Genomic DNA, 17,604 nt, shown 5'->3' on the forward strand with positions numbered 1-17,604 from the left:
TTTGACGATTTGAAAACCTAAAAATTATAAAGCGTTGCAACACGATACGATTGAATAATCTTGAGAGTTATGTTGTTGTCGTTTGAATTTACGAAACTACGAAGTTTGCTTATACAAAGTATAAAATACTTCTTGTGTGTTTACTCGGCGAAATAGCCGAGAGGGCTAATGCGTTTTTACTTAAGAATAACTCCAGGACTCCGGGGGTCACTGGTACGAGCCCTGGTACCGGCTACTTTTTTTTCTTGTTTTAATTTTATTCTTGATGTTTTACTGAAGCTTTTAAGATCCAATGTTTACATTTATCAATATAAAGCATTTAATGACAAACTTCAAAATATGCCAAAATCTGTGAAAAGGCCCCTTTAAGTTTGCGTACACATTATTCTTTCACTGTGTGAAGAATAGATCTTAGCGATATGTTGCATGATTTAAGGGCATATCACTTCCTCAAATGGTCAAAAGTGGGTGGGGTAATTTAAACTAAAAATTTCTTATATATGCATTCTATATTAATTTTGGAACAATATGTACAAATAAAATAACATATATTTCAGTGATACATGCACCATTTGTAAATAAATCTTTCAAAAATAGTCAATAATAACATTTTTTCACCTCATAAACCACTTTCTTCTTGGGAGTTGTAAGTCCTTATTTTCTTTGTGTATTCATATATCCACTGACAGCAGCTGGAACCTATACCAGTGTAGAACATTATGTTAGAGTATTATTAAATATAATTCACTAGAAACACTTAAAAAAGTCTCCTTTATAAAGTCATTTTTTAAGAACAAAATGTAAACAAATGGAGTCAAAAAATAGTTCTCTTGAAAAAGTATGGTGGGCCAGAAATGACAAATTATTAAAAATATAATATATATACAAAAATGTGGAAAGCATGATTTTGTGTATATTAATAATATATTTATGTTTCCCACATAATACTGGGGGACATATTGTTTTTGCCATGTGTTTTTTTTCAAACAAACTTTAAAATAGTCCATACTTTTGCAATATTGAAGATAGCAACTTGCTATTTGGCATGCATGTGTATTTAATGGATCTGCACATTTTAATTGGTAAAACTTCAAGGTCAAGGTGATCATTCAAGGACAAAAGTAAAATATATTGGGGGACATAGTGTTTCACAAATACATCTTCATTATAGTTTTGTACACTGTTTCAACATGTTTCAATAAATGTTACATTACAACAATATAAACCTATTACATTATCTCTTAATTGCAGGTTTTACTAAATTTTGTAATAATTTGTACATGCATTGAATGTATTCATTTTGTTATTCTACCATTTTGCCTTCACACTACATATACACTAATTGTAATACATGTGCACTTAATTTTTTTTTAAATTTATTTATATAGGGTAAACAGCACATTACTAGTATTTGTCATAATGAAATGCGAAATTGATGATGAAATAATACACCACTTGATTAAGCATTGTAACATGCAATTAAGGTTGCTTTAGTGATGCCACAAATCCAACTTTGTCATACAAGGATTAAACAAAATATGTGTTTGTCAGAAATACAATGTCCCCTAATGCGTTGTGTTGAACCCATATATTTGACCTTTTAGCTTGAATGATGACGTTGACCTAGACATTTCACCAATCAAAATGTGCAGATCCATGATATACAAATGCATTGCAAATATCAAATTGATATCTTCAATATTGCAAAAGTTATGGCCAATGTTAAAATTTTCAGACGAACGGACATACTGACGGACATTTCTACTGCTATATGGCACCACGCCGGGGGCATACAAATTGTTCATACAAAGATTTCAATCCATGCAGATAGAGACCATGTCATGTCAAGTGCCTTAAACACTTATAATAAATATTGACAAAAAGGAAAAATTAAAGTTTTAAATTATTTATACTTTTATTCCATTGGTTACATTTAAGTATTGGATTGGAGCAACACTGGAGGCATTCAAATTCATCCAATTTTGACTTTGTTCAGTGTTTCTTCAAACCATTGAGATGGCACTATCCATATATGCTATTATTGTTTTATGTCATTTCATTTAATTTTGAGAAATAGCACATTTCTGAAATTTCCATGCCAATTAATATATTAATAACTGATTTATCAATTTACCTAATGACAAATAAATATACCTTTTTCGCAATGTTTTCTTGTCTATATATCAACGAACTTCAACGAGCCTTCATCTAAATCCCGTTGAAGACCGTCCACCTCATATGGGCTGTCTTCTCCTTTATACAGGACTTCATGTACCGCTTGTGGATCACCGTCTTTTCCTAAACAAACGCATTAAATATTTCAATCCTTTTCCAAATACAAAAGGCATCTGAAGAATCTTCAGGATAGGTATGTGGAAAAAAAATACAAAAAATCAGCATTTGCGAATTCTTATTTTCTTATGGCTTTCTATTTTCCATACGGTAAAATTAATTTCTACTTGAAACAATTTTGCAGGTTGAAAACCTTCAATAAATTATATAAAATTGCAAGATAGCCTATTGTGAGAAAATAATAAATTGCGCATCATGAGTATTTAAAAAAAATTAATAATAATTAACAATTGCTACTTTTATCACAAACTTTAATAATATCATCTTTTTCAATATAAAAATTGATGGTAACAAAGACTTATTTTCATAAATAAGCAGTTTATCATAAATAATTTTTTTATTTTGCATACATTAGTTAATTTTTTTTAATATCCTTGTTTATAACAGGACAATTGGTAAATTAATGTGAAATTATTACAGTGGTATATAAAACATAATAATTACAAGCCTTAGTATACATGTACATATATGTGCTATATTAGGTTTTTTTATACATCATTAGCCCTTTGAAAAGGTATTGAAAAATGAGATATTGGTCATTATGAAATATTTCTCTTTTAGTAACCATGTTTTCAAAGGTTGTATATTGCAAGCCACATTAATTTGTATGCGGGGCAAAGAGTTAAATTAATTGATTAAACAATTATATATTTATAATATAATTACCTGATACTACATCTATCACTGTTCCAATATACCATTTGCTCTTTTTGGTTTCCTTATCAACAATCCATTTGTGTCGAATCTGTCGACCAACAAACTTTGCTGTTCTGCATCGACCAGTCCTTTTATTGGTGCAAACTTCCTATAATAACATTTTATTTATAAACAAGACGGCCTGAAAGGCCCAAAGTTGCTCACGAGAGAGTGAAAGGAACTGACCTGGCCTGTGCATCCCAAAATGTCACTATAAGAAATGTTCTAACCAACTTTCATGAATAGTGAACACCATGGTGGTCTTTTTCAACATACCGGATACATTTTGAAATAGTTTCATGAAGATTGGACAATACATGTGACATAAAAAGTGCAAACAAGTTTTTTCAATAGTCATATAAGGAAAAATGACCCAACCCCAGGTGGCCATGTTTTTCAACCAACTGGAACAATTTTTTTACTCATCCGAGATATTGTTAGGACAATTCTTGTGACAAACTTTCATGAATATCGGTCAATAAATGTGGCCTATATTGATAGCAATGTTTTACTAAAGCCATATATAGCCATAAAAGGAAAAATGCACCGCCCGCCCCCTGGTGGACATGTGTTTAAAGCAACCCTTACTATTTTAAAAATCATGCAAGATATCATTGACACCAATCATCTGATGAAATTTCATAAAGATGGAACATAAATGTGCCCTCTAGAGTGTTAATTAAACCTATTATTTTAGATAGATTGCATCTAAAGCCTAAGGCTTATATAAACGCTCTTGAGTCCGTTTCCTGGGCCAAGAACCAGTAATTGGTGTCTTTGAGGGACATGTAAAGAACGCTCCCACAGTGGGATCAAACTAGGTCACTAGGCTGACACCATATCCACTACACCACTGCGACCTTGAGTGTTAACAAGGCAAATGTAAACGACGCACGCCCCACAACAGACAAAAGGCGATCACAAAATCTCACCATGAGCACATTGTGCTCAGATGAGGTAAAAAAATGTATACATGAATAATCAGAATACATGCATGTTCAACTAACATTAAATTCTATTTGCTATCAACATAAACATTAATTGCCAAATAAACAAGTCACTGTGACCTTGACCTTGGACATGAAAATCAATAGGGGTCATCTGCCAGTCATGATCAATGTACATATGAAGTTTCATTATCCTAGGCCTCAGCGTTCTCGAGTTATTATAAGGAAACCATTTGGTGAACGGACAGACAGACCTACGGACAGACGGACCGACATGTGCAAAACAATATACCCCCTCTTCTTCGAAGGGGGTATAAATATAGTGAGTAATTACAAATACAGACATCTTCATACAGCGATAACCATGATTACTTTAATAATTTCTGTACATTAAAACAAGAGCTTTGTTTGTGAAACACAATGCCCCCTAGGCCCTACTGTGCTTTGAACCCATATATTTTACCTTTGACCTTCAAGGATGACCTTAACATTTCAACAATCAAAATGTGCAGAAGCTCCATGACATAAACATGCATGCCAAATATAAAGTTGCTATATTAAATATTTCAAAAATCATAACCAAGGACAGGTTAAGCTTTTGTATTGGCACACATACAATGACAGACATACAGGCCAAAAACAATATACTACTGATCAATCAATCCGGGGACATAAAAATGATATTTTGCTGTAAGTTATTAATTATCTTAGCAAGATGAGTTAATAACAACCAACAATAAATGTAATTTAGATGATTATTTGACTAAGTTACAAGGAAAATCTACAATCCACATTTAAATATGCCTACATTTTTACTAATTTATAATTTTTACAGTTTGCATATGAGGAATTTAATTTATTTTTCTAAAAATGCATATGTCAATTGACTTTTGTTGTTTTACACATAATTTGCCATTAAAAACATAGTGACAAAAATATAAATGTTTCATTACGAACTATTTATCGTTTAGTCATTAGGTTTTCAAATGTTGCCGTTTATAACGCTGTTGCATGGCTTGGACCCCGTCATCCGCGATATATTGGAGTAACAGTGTATCTAATGTAACTTCTTTTAAAGCATGGATGGTAATTAAGTTTTTTCAATGTACATTATTAAATATTTCACTATGTTACTAAAATTAAATTGAAAGCATCACCAAAATTACCAAAATCTTTATTAAAAAATTGTTTTGTCAATAATAGTAAATCATAAATATATATATTATATACCTTTGGTGTTGAATTGTTATTTACATCAGTCAATGTATCATCGCATAGATGGGATGGACCCGCTATTTGATCATCTACATGTACTACCAATTTTGACGGTTTTACTAATGGCTTGGAAACACTTGTACATTTTGTCTTCGTCAATTCAACTCGTTGACTAGGAATGAACTGAAATGAAGTAAATAAACATTTATTAACTTATATCTTAAAGTTCTGTATTACATAATGTTTACCCTTTTCATGTTCCCGAATTCTGCATAACACTAAACCATAAAGATGAAATAATATATGAAAAATTTAATTTATTTTAATAAAAATCATTAATTAAAAATGTGAAATTCTGTATTATTATAAAATTCATCAAATGTTGCATTGTTATAAAATTTAATTTTCTTTAAATATGTCAGAATGTAATTGTATTAGGAAAAAGCTAAATTATAAAATTGATGTCAGTGCATAACCCAGAAAGGAATATTTAAACACAAATATATATATATATATAAAATTTAAGGTAACTTTGTGAGGGACATACATTTGTTACAAATCATCAGACTAGGACAAGCTGATAGTATGTTTATCTCCTCTTGGTAGTGAATCTTCCATTGAAGGTCATTGAATTACATTATTTAGTAACTGTTGTTAAGATAGACAGACAAACAGACAGATAAATATATGATACCCACAAAAATAATTTAGGGGGTAGCATAAAACATATAAATGTAGACAACACTTACCCATGGTTTGTTTGGTTGTCTAATTCCAGTATATGTTCCCATTCTTGGGAGGGCTATTTCAGGAAGCATGAACTTCATATAGAAGGCTAGCAATTTGGGTAACATTTGCGTCTCCCATAATTTACAGTTCCTTTGTATTCGTTCAATGAACCTGTCATATGGTTTTGATCGTCTTACCACAAAATCACACCATGGTTTTTCAAAGATATTTAATTGTCCTTGAATTTGGTAATAAAAGCTATGGGTTTTTTAAGCTGAATTTTCCCTTTTACACATTCCAAACAAAAATTTGGCACTTTTTCCACAGCTTCTTTTATTAAATATGAATTTGTTTGCAGCAGATTCTTTATTTCCAAAAGTCCTTTAGATTCTTTTGATAAGACAATTCCATCAGTTGAAGCTGCTAGAAAGGGGTGTTCTTTACAAATTCTCAATCCAGTTCTCTGCACTTCAACATTTCCTTTAACATTTTTATATTCTATTATAGTATTGTCCTCTTGTGCCAGTCCTCTTATTGTATGGATGTTACCAGAGAATTTGGAATACAGCATATTATTTACTAAAGCTGTAGATACATTTGTGTTGCGGCGAGAATTAACCTTTCCAAAGTTGGAGCTAGTTAGCCTAATACTTCTTTCTTTTTTCCACAATTCTGATTGGGATTGATTAATGGTTTTTTTTTCAATATCGATTATTTCAGTATCTGTTTTTAATATTTGACATTCATAAAATTGGTCACACACAATTTTGAGTTGGTCTGCTGGTACATCAGGTGAATCATCTAAATTGCTGCCATAGTTAATTTTAGCTTTTTTACAAGTGTTTTCCTTCAAATTTTGAAATATTCGTTTACGTCTTAATGATTTACTTTCTGGTTTAGCCTGATATTTGGCACCTGCATAATTTTTCTTTGTTTGTCTGTGCACAGCTTCAAAAAAATACTGTCCACCTTGTTCTTTGGTTACATGATTAAATGTTCTTACAGACCATTCCTCACCCAGGTTTTTTCGCAAAGCACCACCAAAACATCGTGCGTGCCAAGATCCTCTTCCACATCGATTCACAACCTTTCCTCCATCAAATTTTGCTCTTATTGACATCCAGCTTTCGCATAAATTGGTGGTAAAATTTCATATCAAACGATCGCTTTTGTTTGCAATTCGGTTTAAAAATACTTGCACATCCCTTACTACTTCTGTTATTTCCGCCTTTTGACACTGTTTCTTTAATGCATTTCGGCTGTTTTCCATTTCAAGATGTGAAGGCAATTTCCAAAATTCATATTGTTCGTCTATAATTTCATTAAAGTAATCATTATCTCCATTTTCATTGGTTAATTGTTCAACACTGTCAATGTTTTCTTTTTCAATCTTCTTGGTGCAGAAATTGCTACATTTATCATGAAAGCCTAAAATGTGATATATAGAGTTTATAATGTCTTTTTTCAATTGTTTAGAGTCATTTTCGGAAGATCTCATTTTTATAGCGCATCTCACAGCGGTTGTGAGCCTTACCCGATTCAGTTTTGTAAGTTTTCCTTTTCCTTTTAGGTGAGGTTTTTCAGCCACAAGCTTTTCCAGGTTTGCTCTTAAGCATTTGCACGTGTGGTTTGCACATTCCAGTTTTTTTATACTTTTACCCCATACAGGAATTTGTTCTTGAAGTTGGGGATACACAGAACTTTCTCCATCCCCTATCATGTAAATGTATCTCAGTCCATGTGTTGATTCTGCTTCAAGGAAGCCCTGAACTATGATATCTGTTTCAATTGCCTGAGAACTTTCATGCCAATTTTTAAAACATTGATGTGGTTTAACTTCAGTATTCATGTTTTTTGCCCTAGAGCACAATATGCAATATTTATTTCTGACACCAATGTACAATAGTTTCTTTGTTTCTGCTCCGAAAATAACAGCTACACCACCTGATGCGTTGTATGTGTGTTTGTGTGTCCTTTTGGACCACCCACCATCACAAATAACAGTAATATATGGGATTTCTTCATGAAAATGCCCCTTTTCAATAGCTTTACGCCTCTCTTCTGCACCAGCCTTCAACATTTCATCTTTAATGGACTTTGACCACCATTCACCAATAGTGTGTTCCAAGCTAGAAAACATATTTGATGTTAAAGGAGGTATATTTAAAGTGCTTAATTGTTCTTGCAGGTCAGTTGCACCTCCTCCACTTGCCATAGTTCCCCAAACAGCTCTAACATTAACGTCGAAAAGTCCATTACCCTGTCTTTTACTTGTTTCAAGTTTGAACTCTTTGTTACATCCAGCACATATGGCCATCAAAATGCTAAAAAGTCCACTCTTGCACTTTTCATATTTAAGAGTCATGGGGCTTTCATTTTTTGTTGCAATAATAATTGCTTTGGGGCACAAACATACATGCGCTGTAATGCTAGATATATGTTCTTGCAAACAATCTAAATTTATGACACGATTACCTGTCAATTCTTTCTTGTATTTATTCATTTTAAATTTCAATTTATTCTTACCACTCTTTAGTAGCCTGCTGCTCCCCGCAGAATTGCATCTTATGCGACGCACTACCAACTTTGTTCCACAATTATTTGTAATTGTCACTATTTGATATGGACTTACATGTTTATCAACACCAGTTTTGTATTTTTCTTTCATGTGCCGAAATAAAGCTGACTGTTTTCTCTTATTCTTGTGACTGTTGCGGCCAACAGGTTGTCCAAACAACCTTCTATTTCTTCCAGACTTTCCCTTATTCATTACAGCCATAATTAAAACAATTGTAACACACAAGAGTACACAAAAAATGAAGTTTAAAGCACTAAACAATATCTTAGTCGAATTCGCTACACACTGTGACACGTATGATCCACCATGCTTTTCTCAATTTTCATTCACGTAATTTTACGTTATGATACACGGTGAAACTTACCTTACGTAAATCGAAACATGGAAACACAAAAGAATTAAACGGTTGGTAGAATAATGTTTATATTAGTTAATAAACGTATTTCAATGATTAACTTACCTTGATCCAAAACAGGTTAACTCACCAACACCAATTTGTCGATAACACTTGTTATTGACTGTTGTTAACATCGTCGGAAGTGGACCGAATGACATACATTTTAAAAACCCGGATGTTCGTGCAAGAAAATAAAATCTTTAAACAAAAAAATTGAAAAGCAGCTAATTTGTGTTTTTTGGATATTAATTTAAGTATATTACGAATAAAATGCAAATAGACATCAGAAAACCCTGTATGCATGATGTATTTATCACATTTTTAGTGTTTTTCTATAAAAAACAACAACAACAACATACAGAGTTATCGTTCGTGATGCGTGCGGCGTATTAATACAGTTATACGGTTGTAAAAATGGAAAACCATCGTCATGTAAATTTTTCATCGTGTTTATTTAGGCGTCATAGCTGAGAAATATGTTGTGATCGTTCATTTCAAGGTATGCATTTTTCATAACAGTTAATATTTTGTAAATGTGAGTAGTTTTGATGTACAAAAAAGTTTTTTAGTGTCATTTTCGAGCCATGCTGGTTTGTTTACATTTTGTTATGAATGAAAAAAATGGCGATACCGAACGTCATTAGTGTGAGACGTGTTAATTAGGGGCTGTTTTTCTCAACGGGGGAAAATTACATTACAATTCTCTAAGACTTTGTTCTTCAGATGTTCATTTTTACGTGTGAACAAAAAGTTTGGGCCAAATTGGTCTCCAATTTGTGTTTGGATGCAAAGCGATTTGGCTATTGTTTCACAGGTCATAGAACTAATTAATGGACATATTCAATTTTAGTATGCAGTTTAATATTGTAAACTCCAGTGGTGACTGATATATAACTAATTTTAAATCACAGTTATAAAGGTAGCAGAAAAATTGGTATCCAATTTTCAAAGCATTTTCAATCATTTCAGAAAGTGATATGTCCTTAACAAGTGCACATTGTATTCATTTAAAGTGTCCAGGATAAAACTTCTTTATTGTTGAGTTGTTTTGTGCGTCAATACAGTATTCATTTTCCGCGTGTAAAGTTGCACGTCGTTATTATTGCGCTATTATGTGTGTATAATGTATGTTTTCTCTGTGTTGAACTTCATTATGTTTACGTTACTAAGTTTGCGTATACTTTATTCATTCTCTGTTTATGTAGACAAACTTCGTTACTATTGATTTATTTAGTAAAAAAAATACCAAATGCATTGTCCTTGTTCAGGATAGAATTTCGTAAGTGTAACGTTATTTAGTATGTGTACACATAATTCCTCTTCCGCGTGCAGGGTATGACATTTATCCACGACAGCGAGATCCATTACCATGGCAACCTGAAGACCAGCAACTGTCTGGTGGACGCACGTTGGGTTCTCATGGTTACGGACTTTGGACTGCACAGGCTAGAAAACGGGCGCGCTAGCAGCTTCCCGGACCAACAAAACTATTACGAAAGTGTGTCGCCCTCCCCACAGAACTACTATGAAAGTATGTCACTTTATTAAAAAACGAACGTAGGTCATATGAAAAATGATTCAGATCAAAGAACTAAATTTACGGAAATACTATGAAAATATATTTCTCCTTTGTGTAGTAATGTCTTATTGTTTAACATTTTATTCACACTCTTATATTAGATGTCATTGTTAAAAATTCTTATTTATATTGGTTTATATTGAAATAGTTCAGAAAGCTCAATTAAACTCGCCATCAAATGTAACAACGCCATATTAAAGATATTGAAAATGTTACACCCTAACCCAGGCTTGCGTGTAGTAAGGTAATATTTGTACATACTTAAGGATGACATCATACGAAATTAATTAGGAATCACATATGCTTTTGTGTGAGTCACAAATTACAGTTAAATATTTCCAACAAAACCCGGTTGTATTGTCTTTATACGAAGTGTTAGCATACGCATTGGTAAATCAAGCATTGTATTATGTAAAACACTCTAAATTATAGCAAATTAACTGTAAGCAATTGGTGTTTTGCTATAAGTAATAGACATCATGCTACGTAACGGTATGCCTCCTGCTGATGTATGGCCACATATTAAACCAGTTTATTCGTAATTACATACTGCTTAATTGCTTTTGGAAAAAGGTTTTGTCCACTTTAAATTCGGTAATGTAATTACCTTATAATAGGTAAACTCAATCCACTGAGGATTTTCAATTTTCCGTCGCAAGATGCTTATACCGACCCAATTTAGCAGTCGTTTTTGTGACACCATTTAAAAATTACAGCTCGCATACATTACACGCATGCATTATTAGTTTAGTGAAACCGTATAGAGTTTCCGATTGTTACGTGATGTAGATAGAAATTGTGATGTGATGTAGATTGATATAGACAAAAACTTGAAAAATCAGCTAATTGATTGACAGTTTGCAATATCCAGTATATGTGAATACTCTCAAACTAGTTTTATTTAAAATGAATTAAAAACACCCCTATTTTGAGTTTGTAGAAACGAGATATTTCATGTATTTCGTCCCTTTGCGTTCAAAATTCAGACTGTACTATTTCTTAACGCGTAAATACAATCACGACAACATGTGATTTGGGTGTAACAGAGCACATAGAAGGTCGTTTTGTATTGCTGAGAACATCGTCACATTACCAGATAAATATTACATCTTTAGTTCACAACTGTCTAAATGATATAACAAGGTTCTTTTTTTGTGGACATGATGTAATAGTTGAATCCAAATGATAGAGCTGAATTGTCGTTAAAATTACTAGGAACACAATATTGAAATAGAATTGCTTACAATGATCGATAACATGTGCTAACATGTTAAATCTTGCGTTACGCAATACTCAGCCTATTTAAATTTTGTAATTAGGTTTCGGCAGAGTACGGTAATGTCACTATCTTCTTTGTTTATTGAAGATTTAGAGTTGTATTGACCATGATGTCCTTCATCAGGATTGCATGTTTTTTAGATTGCACTTTGTTCACTGCTGTTTGTTTGAATAACTTTTTAATACACGCCTTTATTTGAAAGAATAACCTAGGCCACAGCAAGTTCATCAATTGCTTGGAGGTTGTTGGCCCAACAATTTGGAATAAGCAACCGAAATAAAAACATTTACATTCATTTTGAGATGTGTTATTCATATTAATGATAACATTATTTCAAATACAATTTAAGTTTATTGCCCACAATGAACTTTTAGAACAATAATTTAGATCAGTTTTTTGTCCATAAATTGTGTTAAGGGCAATGCACGTAGTTTCTACACCGGTACGTTCATTCAGCCTGCCTCAATAACTAAAGGCGTCCCTTCAACAATATAAGCCGACCTGACGCAGCAACTATATTCAGTTCATTTGATAAGACCACTGTAGTTAAACGGATCAGACATTATTAAATTGAGAAGCTTTGGCCACTAAACGCAATCAAATACACACCTATCTATAAAATTCCTATCCAGAGATTATTGAGGTTAAACGACGTGTTTGTTTGGTGTAATGCAGCGATTTAGTAGCATGATATGTTTCGGCCAAACAACTTGGGAAAGGGGCAAAATGGAAAATGCGATTTAAATTAAAAGTAAAAATATTTTTATTTTATTTATACGAATTTTGGATTTCATACGACCATCTTATTGATTTGGTATGACCTTTGTGCTAACTATAATACCATTAGAAACGTTTCAAATATAATCATGCCAATAGAGTTATTTTAATACAAACTCAGCCTTAGTGTGGCGCGCACCGGAAGTACTCAGAAGCACGAGCCGAGAGGCTGTGGGCACGCAAAAGGCGGATGTGTACGCGTTCTCGCTTATCATGCACGAGCTGATAGGCCGGAAGGGTCCGTGGGGAGACACCGAGTATTCCAGCAAAGGTAGCCAAGCTTGTTTTAACCATGGCTTATCATTAAATCATTTTAACCCTGACCCAGACGCCGGCTGTTATTGAACGTGTTTCTTAGAAATAGTCCTGATGCTTGAAATCTCCAAATACCGTATGACATGTAATAGAAAGACACGATTGCCATGTTTTATTTAGAAATCATTGAGCTACTACGGAGCGAGAGTCCCTCGATCAGACCGGAGATGGCAAACCTGGCGTGCGAGCCATACATAAGCGACTGCATCCGGGACTGCTGGGCGGAAGATCCGGATATGAGACCAACATTCAAGGACATCCGTGTGAAGCTGAAGCCGATGTTGCAGGGAATGTAATTGACTTAGAATAATAAACATTTGTTCTCTCAAATGAATATTGTACTTATTATGATTAGTATTATACTAGTTATAATAACAATAACCATTATTATTTTTAGTATTATTGTTCTATTAAAATATTCAAAATCACTAAATAATGTCTTTAAGTTTCGGCAACTTTTAACCCTTAAAGCGCTGGAGCTGAATTTTAAAGGCCTTTGCAAACAGTTTGGATCCAGATGAGACGCCACAGAACGTGGCGTCTCATCTGGATCCAAACTGTTTGCTATTCTGATAGTATTCTTTGAAAAAAAATGAAGAAAATGCTTATTTTAGAAATTCAGCAGACGACATTTTAGCAGAAGACAAATTACCCAGCATGCAAAGGGTTAAGCAAGTGTAAATAAACATATTACCAAAACTATCGTTTTTCACTTCTGTTCACACGTCCAACATATTTGAAAACACGTGAATATTATTTCAGCAAATCTGACATTATCTGCCTGGTTTCAGTAAGTCAAACATATTGGACAACATGCTGTACATGATGGAGCGATACTCCAATAATCTGGAGAGTCTGGTCGCTGACCGCACAGAGTTGCTGTTCGAGGAGAAAAAGATGACGGAGAACCTACTGCTTAGGATGTTGCCAAGGTAACGGAGAACCTGTTTCGTAGTATGTTGCCAATGTAACATGAAACTTTCTTCTCAGGATAATGCCAAGGAAGCAGAGAACCTGCTGTCGTGATGTTGCCAAGGTAACATAGAACCTGCTGCTTAGGGTTTTGCCAAGGTAACATTGAACTTGCTGCTCAAGATGTAGCAAACTTAATATTCAGATGGATCACGTGATAAAGGCGATAAAGGTGTGTGTATAGCCAGTTTTGTGAAGCGAAAGAGAAGAAAATCTCAAAAACTCATGTCCAATTAAACTCCGAGTTAAATTTGTAACTTCCATCTCCATTCATTTAATAAAATCGTGCTTTAGAACGTTGATAACCCTTTGATATTGTGTGCTTAATTTAGTTACTTATTTGTTTCACCATTGATATTACACATACATATGGCCGTTTTCTGTGAAAAGGGGGTTAAATGAATGTACGTAAAGTGTCGTCCCAGATTAGCCTGTGCAGTCCACACAGGCTAATCAGGGACGACACTTTCCGCTTTTATGATAATTTTCGTTTCAAGACAGTCTCTCCTTAGCAAAAACCAAGATAAGGCTAGAGCTTTAACGATTCGGTTCGATGCATCGAAACACCGGTTCAACGCCGCCGATTCGATTTCGATACCAATACGGCTAATATCGATTCGATTCACTGCAATCCCGATTGCTCGGTATTTTAAAACTTACTTTTCAAATCCGTCGTCTAAACTTTCTTGTCATTTGTAATACGTCTTGTGATTGGTCAGTAGCCAATATGGCGTCCAATGAATGAATGAATAACATGCTGAGCATTACTTCAGCCAGTAAAATGGCTTCTTAAACCACGCTGAAAGACCATCAAAGTTAAAATCAAAAGTATGGGAACATTTTGGGTTTCGCGATGGTTCTGATACAAAGGCAACTTCAAAAACGTGTTTTGTTGACGTAAGTAGAAATCAGTCAGTTGGCTTGTTTACTTAACTGTGTGCATTTTGTTAAGAAGTCAACTGGACGATGTTTATATACTTATCCTGGGCACCCGTATTACAGGTGACTTAAGCATTCAAAGTTGTAAATGAAAATGCGCGTGCTGTAACGTAGTAGCGTATTTACAAATATCACCGGTAATTCGGGTACACCGGTAATAGGTGTACGGAGGATACATGTTTGTTTTTGTTTTGTGTTTCTGTAAAACACATGTGATACATTGTGCATGTTATGCTATAAAAGAATAACTCAACAGAAAGTTTTGTTCAATAAATTTGTAACTAACAAAACAATGTACGTTTTTAAATTGTATTTCAAACATTTAACACTTCAAATGTACAACATAATAACTTAATAAGTTAATAACAAATACCAAACATATTTATTCATGCCGTGGACAAACCAAACATAAAATAGAAAATTAAGCTGCAAATAGTTTCATTTGAATCGAATCGAAAATAATCGAATCGGACCATTTGGTATCGAAATCGAATCGAATCGAATGATGAGTGAATCGTTACAGGTCTAGTTAAGGCGGAAAGTGTCGTCCCGGATTAGCCTCTGCGGACACAGGCTAATGTGGAACGAGACTACATAAAACGGCTCATATATTAGCCTCGCTCTGGAAAAACGGTCTGCACAGGCTTATCAAGGAAGACACTGCACAGGCTTATCGAGGAAGACACTGCACAGGCTTATCAAGGAAGACACTGCACAGGCTTATCAAGGAAGACACTGCACAGGCTTATCAAGGAAGACACTGCACAGGCTTATCGAGGAAGACACTGCACAGGCTTATCAAGGAAGACACTGCACAGGCTTATCAAGGAAGACACTGAACAGGCTTATCAAGGAAGACACTGCACAGGCTTATCGAGGAAGACACTGAACAGGCTTATCAAGGAAGACACTGCACAGGCTTATCGAGGAAGACACTGCACAGGCTTAACAAGGAAGACACTGCACAGGCTTATCAAGGAAGACACTGCACAGGCTTATCAAGGAAGACACTTCACAGGCTTATCATGGAAGACACTGCACAGGCTTATCAAGGAAGACACTTCACAGGCTTATCAAGGAAGACACTTCACAGGCTTATCAAGGAAGACACTGCACAGGCTTATCAAGGAAGACACTGCACAGGCTTATCAAGGAAGACACTGCACAGGCTTATCAAGGAAGACACTGAACAGGCTTATCAAGGAAGACACTGAACAGGCTTATCAAGGAAGACACTGCACAGGCTTATCAAGGAAGACACTGCACAGCCTTATCAAGGAAGACACTTCACAGGCTTATCAAGGAAGACACTGCACAGGCTTATCAAGGAAGACACTGCACAGGCTTATCAAGGAAGACACTGCACAGGCTTATCAAGGAAGACACTGAACAGGCTTATCAAGGAAGACACTGAACAGGCTTATCAAGGAAGACACTGCACAGGCTTATCGAGGAAGACACTGCACAGGCTTATCAAGAAAGACACTGCACAGGCTTATCAAGGAAGACACTGAACAGGCTTATCAAGGAAGACACTGCACAGGCTTATCGAGGAAGACACTGCACAGGCTTAACAAGGAAGACACTGCACAGGCTTATCAAGGAAGACACTGCACAGGCTTATCAAGGAAGACACTTCACAGGCTTATCAAGGAAGACACTGCACAGGCTTATCAAGGAAGACACTGCACAGGCTTATCAAGGAAGACACTGAACAGGCTTATCAAGGAAGACACTGCACAGGCTTATCGAGGAAGACACTGAACAGGCTTATCAAGGAAGACACTGCACAGGCTTATCGAGGAAGACACTGCACAGGCTTAACAAGGAAGACACTGCACAGGCTTATCAAGGAAGACACTGCACAGGCTTATCAAGGAAGACACTGAACAGGCTTATCAAGGAAGACACTGCACAGACTTATCGAGGAAGACACTGCACAGGCTTAACAAGGAAGACACTGCACAGGCTTATCAAGGAAGACACTGCACAGGCTTATCGAGGAAGACACTGCACAGACTTATCAAGGAAGACACTACACAGGCTTATCAAGGAAAACACTGCACAGGCTTATCGAGGAAGACACTGAACAGGCTTATCAAGGAAGACACTGCACAGGCTTATCGAGGAAGACACTGCACAGACTTATCGAGGAAGACACTGCACAGGCTTATCAAGGAAGACACTGCACAGGCTTTTCAAGGAAAACGCTGAACAGGCTTATCAAGGAAGACACTGTACCGGCTTATCAAGGAAGACACTTCACAGGCTTTTCAAGGAAAACGCTGAACAGGCTTATCAAGGAAGACACTGTACCGGCTTATCAAGGAAGACACTGCACAGGCTTTTCAAGGAAAACGCTGAACAGGCTTATCAAGGAAGACACTGTACCGGCTTATCAAGGAAGACACTGCACAGGCTTTTCAAGGAAAACGCTGAACAGGCTTATCAAGGAAGACACTGCACAGGCTTATCAAGGAAGACACTTCACAGGCTTATCATGGAAGACACTGCACAGGCTTATCAAGGAAGACACTGCACAGACTTATCAAGGAAGACACTGCACAGGCTTATCAAGGAAGACACTGCACAGGCTTATCAAGGAAGACACTGCACAGGCTTATCAAGGAAGACACTGCACAGGCTTAACAAGGAAGACACTTCACAGGCTTATCAAGTAAGACACTGCACAGGCTTATCAAGGAAGACATTGCACAGGCTTATCAAGGAAGACACTGCACAGGCTTAACAAGGAAGACACTTCACAGGCTTATCAAGGAAGACACTGCACAGGCTTAACAAGGAAGACACTGCACAGGCTTAAAAAGG

The 17,604-nt window shown here is 35.3% G+C and overlaps 2 protein-coding genes across 4 annotated transcripts in view; one reads left to right on the plus strand and one right to left on the minus strand.

Annotated features, from left to right (window-relative positions):
- LOC127871184 (guanylate cyclase 32E-like) overlaps positions 1–17,604 on the plus strand; it is a 43,179-nt gene that overhangs the window by 19,393 nt on the left and 6,182 nt on the right. The window contains exons 12-15 of the mRNA XM_052413926.1: positions 10,247–10,445; positions 12,671–12,820; positions 12,985–13,156; positions 13,656–13,796. Of these exons, the coding sequence (XP_052269886.1) occupies positions 10,247–10,445; positions 12,671–12,820; positions 12,985–13,156; positions 13,656–13,796 (662 nt within the window). The remainder of the gene's footprint in view (positions 1–10,246; positions 10,446–12,670; positions 12,821–12,984; positions 13,157–13,655; positions 13,797–17,604) is intronic.
- Positions 492–9,276, minus strand: LOC127871186 (uncharacterized). 3 transcript variants are annotated; one of them, XM_052413928.1, is made up of 5 exons: positions 5,960–6,062; positions 5,226–5,393; positions 3,019–3,157; positions 2,155–2,298; positions 492–699 (listed from the first exon to the last, which is right to left on the minus strand). In XM_052413928.1, the coding sequence occupies exons 1-4, from the start codon at positions 6,035–6,037 to the stop codon at positions 2,177–2,179; spliced, it is 507 nt and encodes a 168-aa protein (XP_052269888.1). In that variant the 5' UTR covers positions 6,038–6,062; the 3' UTR covers positions 492–699; positions 2,155–2,176. The 3 variants fall into 3 exon arrangements, 1 of the variants encoding a protein (XP_052269888.1); XR_008045199.1 differs by lacking the exon at positions 5,960–6,062 and adding an exon at positions 8,882–8,977 and having other exon boundaries at positions 497–699; XR_008045198.1 differs by lacking the exon at positions 5,960–6,062 and adding an exon at positions 8,978–9,276 and having other exon boundaries at positions 499–699.

The sequence above is a fragment of the Dreissena polymorpha genome, chromosome 3 (assembly GCF_020536995.1).
Source record: "Dreissena polymorpha isolate Duluth1 chromosome 3, UMN_Dpol_1.0, whole genome shotgun sequence".
Classification (NCBI taxonomy): Eukaryota; Metazoa; Mollusca; class Bivalvia; order Myida; family Dreissenidae; genus Dreissena; species Dreissena polymorpha.